At 35.4% G+C, this 5,792-nt stretch overlaps 1 protein-coding gene across 1 annotated transcript in view; it reads left to right on the top strand.

Annotated features, from left to right (window-relative positions):
- Nucleotides 1-5,284, top strand: part of ttc27 (tetratricopeptide repeat domain 27) — a 116,895-nt gene extending 111,611 nt beyond the window's left edge. Inside the window, exons 19-20 of the mRNA XM_050071468.1 lie at nucleotides 1,485-1,585; nucleotides 4,888-5,284. Coding sequence (XP_049927425.1) covers nucleotides 1,485-1,585; nucleotides 4,888-5,013 — 227 coding nt within the window. The 3' untranslated portion in view covers nucleotides 5,014-5,284. The remainder of the gene's footprint in view (nucleotides 1-1,484; nucleotides 1,586-4,887) is intronic.
- Nucleotides 5,285-5,792: the final 508 nt, after the last annotated feature.

Here is a 5,792-nt window from a genome sequence, read left to right as displayed (position 1 = left end):
ACTAGATAGACCTACTCCTGAAAAACTCGTGCGCAAGGCTTTTTGTCCCTATGAGGCCACCGTCATTTACCCGATGGGAGGGGTGAGCGAGTGAGCCCTGCAATCTAGAATTTGACCACTGATGTCACTGTTTTCAACCCATTTTACACACTGGCCCTTTAAGAAACGTACAGGATGAAGTGGTTCTACTGATATAAAGTGTGAAAACAGTGAATCCATCAGTGGATAACTCAATCAAAAGTAAATGAATCAACAATTGTGAAGATGAAGATTTTGACAATTTTAGGTTTAAGGTTGGACGAAAATCTTCAGACTTCACCATCAACTCTGGGAACTCTTTCACAATCTTAGAGATCACAATCTCTAATTTCTGAACTAATTAAAGATCAGTAGATTAATTGATAATGAAAGTCTGTTAGGGGATAAACACCCATGGTGCACTCTATCTCCATCATAACATAATCTCCATTTTAAATGGACATTTGAACAATTTAACCCTAACCTCCACATGATGCATCTCCACTGGGGGTTACAATTATTTTTTCTTAGTTCAAGATAGATGAGATGAGATGAGATGAGATGAGATTTATCATTATTGTCCTTGCACAGAGAACAAGTACAGAGACAATGAAATGCAGTTAAGCATCTAACTAGAGGTGCAGAAAGTGCAGTAATGTACAGAGTAATATAAATTATAAGCTGCATTATGTAGAATAAATATAGAATGTAGACTTTACATTAATTAATTGAATATGTATAAACTAAGATATAAACAGTATAATAATATTTGAAACAAACCTGACCGCTCAAACCCTGACCCTGCCCACCATCTAAGACTGTACACAATTATTGAGCAGACATACAGGTCCCTTTCATCAAGATTTACTTTGAGATGAAAATTTCAAATATTAAAATCATGAAGTTTAGAAGTTATATTTATAACAGCATCTCTGGAATTGTTCTAATGGTATTTTTTGTGTTAACAGCAAAAACAATATCAATATAAAAACATCGGTATCCGCTATTGGCCAAATTTTAAACATGTTCGATTTGAAAGTTAATTTGTACATGTTGTTATTTTACAATGTCATATGTTATTTTATTGTGTATTCTGCTGTACAAGTTAATTTGTGATTCTCTTTTTATTATTTATTGCTTTATGTTTATTATAACACATGCACAATACACATGTTACTGAAAGCAAATTAGCACATATTTCTGTCTTATTTTTAATTGTTAGATAGGTTGTTTAATTGTATTTTGGTAATAAATATGCAGTACTTTGACTGCATGTCAAAGGGGGGATCGCCTAGGGCACCAAATGTGCTTGGACCGCCACTGGGGGCAGAGTCAATCATGTTTTGTTTTTTTTGTTTTTTTTTACATGGTAAAATAAAATAACATCCATAAAGGTGAAATATACTGAGTACATAGCAACTAATCTAACGGGTTTGGTCCATTGTCTCAATCTCTGTGTTTCTCAGTGACCATCAGTTGCTGTAAGAAGAAGGCTAATCCAACAGAAGCTGTACAGATGCTCTCATCCACCCGCCTCAGCCTCAAGAGTCTGGCCACTAAAGCTAAGGTACAGTCTACCAATCACAGTTCACTGCTCACCCTGAAGACTACCCCCTCATGCCCCTGTTTTCCATGACTCATGGCTAATGGTAGAGTGCATGGCGTCAAGACGTCACTGTGTTTTATTGCTTTTTCTTGCATCTTGAGTCTGAACAGGGCCGCCTCAGTGTCTTTAAGGAAATGTTGACCACATACTCAAGAAAAAAATGTTGAAGACATTCAACACTGCACAGAAAGTATAGCAGAAGATACACTGCAAGCTTTAGATGTCAGCTTCCTCACTGCTTGATGATGTTGCAGTGACTGGCATTGAACTATCACGTGCAGGCTTCCAAGTTTTGCTATAAAACCTCATTGGTTCTTAATCTCCCCTCGGTAATGCACAACACACAGGTAAACACTAGTCGCAGTAGGTAGCTCACATCAACCATCCATTTGGTGATGTCAACATGCATGTTGACATTTTTCTTTTCTTTTTTTTTTTTTTTTACTAGATCACATCATTGAAGTCCATCAAGACAAATGGTGGACATGAGGGTTTACAAGCACCCAGGGGCTGTATTCACAAAGCTTCCTAGCACTAAGAGAGACGTTATTCACAAAGTGTTTTAGCCCTTAGAACATCTCCTAAGGTGAAAGACAGTAGGGAGGAGGACTTTTAAGAGACTTAAGAGTTTCTTAAGCGGAGGAGAAAAATGGTGGTGAGATGGAGAAGTTGGAGAAATGTTCTCCCAACACTGGGTGACAGTGAGTTAATGAAATGCTACAGATTAGATCATGCAGTGAGAGTATGTGCAGTCAATCTCATTAGGGATATGCACACATTACCAATGATATGGTCACAAGACTAAGATATCTGGAAAACTGGAAAAATGCAACAGTGCAGCAGTGCTGACTTGGGTCTCTCTCAGCCTTCCATCAGCAGAGTGATCACACTGACAGTAAGCGCGTTTCCACTTGGAAACACACTGACTTGGATTATACTGCACGAGTTGTGTGAGTATAATCCACGAGTTTAGCACATATTTTATAGCAATTTATTTTCTTTATGTCTCCACACCGGCAATAGCCATGGCCAGAAGAAATTTGTTTTTCGGTTGTCCATCTGTTCGCCCCATTCTCATGAACGCAATATCTCAAGTTTGGCTTGTGGGAATTTCTTCAACTTTGGCACAAACGTCCACTTGGACTCAGCAATGAACTGATTAGTTTTTGGTGGTCATGGGTCAAAGGAAAGGTCACTGTGACTTTGTCTCTAATACTCATGAATGCATCATCTCAAGAATGCCTTGAGGGAATTTTTAAAATTTGGTACAAAATTCCACTTCTGATTAGATATTGGTGGTCAAAGGTCAAAGTCACTTTGACCTTGCATCTGTCTCATTCTCATGAATATGATATCTCAAGAACATCTTGAGGAAATTTCTTCAAATTTGGCACAAATGAATAAATGAACAGTTGTTATGTCAGTTACATACATCTGGAGAAACAAAGATTATTTCACACAAATTTTCTTACAGTCAATAACTGAAAAAGAAAGAGGCTGAAGCCCCAGGCTTATTTTTGCCTGTCCTATATTAACCAAAGGAAAACTCAGAATATTAACAATACCAAAGAAGGGAAATAAACAAATAAATAAATTGTACTCTAAATTATAATCCTCGGTTATTTTAGATTTTAATCATTATACATAATAATCCTTGATCATTTTACATTATAAGGCTTTTTTGAAACTCAACAGAGAGCTACACAACTTCAAATCAGCACTGAGTACATTCCATAGTTCGACTCCCTAAAATGAAACACACAGTATTTTTCATTGGTTCTAATTTTAGATGTTTCATAAATAAACAATCTCAAATTATAATTTCCCTCTCTTAATTAAAAAAATGATTGAATACAGATGGGAAGGCTTTTGTTCACAACTCAGTGTTGCCAATGTTTTTAAATACACAATGTCTAGAATTCTTAAGGTGTAGGATGCTATAAACAGTTGATAAGTAGATTCGTGATAACCAGCTTTGTGTATTATTTTAAGAGCTCTTTTTTAAGTTTGATTATAGGGTCTGTATTTGTTTTATATGTATTTCCCCAAATTTCAGCACAGTAAGACATATATGGCATTACAAGTGAACAATACAATATATACAAACATTTCTTATTCAACAACTCCCTTGTTTTATAAAGAACAGCAGTAGACTTGGATAATTTCCATTTAATATGTTCTATATGTGGCTTTCAATATAGTTTATGATCTGTAATCACTCTATAAAATGTTGTTTTATATACTCTTTCAATTTCATCACCATTTAAATTCAGTTTTATTTCACAATTAGCCCTAATACCACCAAACTTATGAACAGCAAACCATTTTTTTCAACATGATCAATTCCCTTTCTACTGTTTTTAATAACTCTTTCATGTCATCACCTGAACAAAATTAATTTGTATCATCAGCATATGTTACAAATTTCAACATATTAGATACCATACAAATATCATTTAGATAAAGTATAAATAACTAAGGTCCCAATACCGAACCTTGTGGAACATCACAGGTCATCAAACAAATATTAACTTGGACTCAAGGATGAACTGATTTTGTTTGATAGTGGAAGGTCAAGGTCACTGTGACCTCACTAAAGATGTTTTTTGCCAAAACCCAGGAATTCATGTGCTAATTATGATGAAACTTCCCACAAGCATATAATACGATAAAATGATGAAATGATGAAATTTTATTTCCAAAAGGTCAAAGATCAACTTCACTGTGATATCATAAAATTTTGCAAAAACACTTTTCTGGCAGTAATTTAAGTTTTTTTCAGTGAGTACCTTTAACTAATGATCAATGTGTATGGCACATATCATTTATGTTCCATACACATTATATACTGTACTCTCTTATTAGAACTCAAGTTTACAGTACTTAGTAAATATTTGATTTTTTTTTTTGTGCTATAAAGAAGTACAGCAGATTTCCTACCACAATATGTAACCCACATATTGTAAAATACACTGACCAGCACAGGCTGCCTGCTCTTCCTTGTCACATCCAGATGATTAGATGATTATATCTCTGTCTCAATCTGAATATTACATTTGAAATATTAAAATGTCACATATTATTTTTGAATACAGTAATATTAAAGGTAGCTCTACTAGCATAACCTAAGAAATAACTGATTTATACCATGTAACATCCAAAACATTCACTGTTAATGAGTGAAATATTAATGATAAACAATGTTGACCCTTCAATGCATTAAATTATTATATTTCATCTTTTTCTTCTGCATTCTGTTCCAGCAAATGCATACAGATGTGGCCACGGGTCAGATCCATGGTGAGCTGCAGGACGGTGTCACTGCTCTGGAACAAGTCATCACAGACCTGCAGGAGCTGAGTGGGAAGCTGCGTGACCAATCACAGTGACCGTCTGCGCAGGAAAAATCAGAAGCTGTGGCCCTGAAGGCTCCTCAGTAGTAAAGACTAATCCGAAACAGACAGACTCAGCTGTAGGCATTAGCTTTGTGTATGGCCGAACGCCTTAAAATCAAGAGTTTTACATGTGACACTTGAGAATAACACAAGATTAAATGAGAATGCCAAACGTTTTATTTTGTAGTCATGATGTTTTTATACCTCTATATCCACATTGGACTGTAAACAATGACTGTAAGCCATCAAAGAATAAAATATCTAAAATTCTGCTTGCTTTTTTTTTCACTCATTAGAAAATAATTGATTTGGAACATGAAATTCATCACAAGATGAGGTAGAGGAACATACTATTACAGAGTTGGTGTGAGTGTTTGAGTGTCATCTGCTTTCAGTATAGAAAATATGCTGCCTTTCTTTTAACTGAGGCCAAGGCCCAGTCCCATTTCTTATTTTTACCCCTTTTCCTTGTTTTCACGAGCCCTTTTGCCCCTCAGTACACAGGAACATGTTGTAGTGGCTTAAGTCTTTGAAATGGGGCAACCCTTTAAACACCCAGATATGTCATTAGTAGACATCAATGAAGTTTACATGAACAGATGTGACCATAAGACAACACAAGACAAGACACACCTTTAATGATCCCATAATTGAGAAATTCCATTGTTACAGCAGTCAAGGGGAAAGATTAAGATTAAAGATTTCAAAATTTAAACTTAGAAACTTAAAACTTAAAAAATGGGAGCAATGGTGTTATCACAATGACATTTACT

Source organism: Epinephelus moara, chromosome 19, assembly GCF_006386435.1.
Source record: "Epinephelus moara isolate mb chromosome 19, YSFRI_EMoa_1.0, whole genome shotgun sequence".
Classification (NCBI taxonomy): domain Eukaryota; kingdom Metazoa; phylum Chordata; class Actinopteri; order Perciformes; family Serranidae; genus Epinephelus; species Epinephelus moara.
Note: the sequence above shows the minus strand (reverse complement) of the source record. Positions and strands in the feature narration are given on the sequence as shown.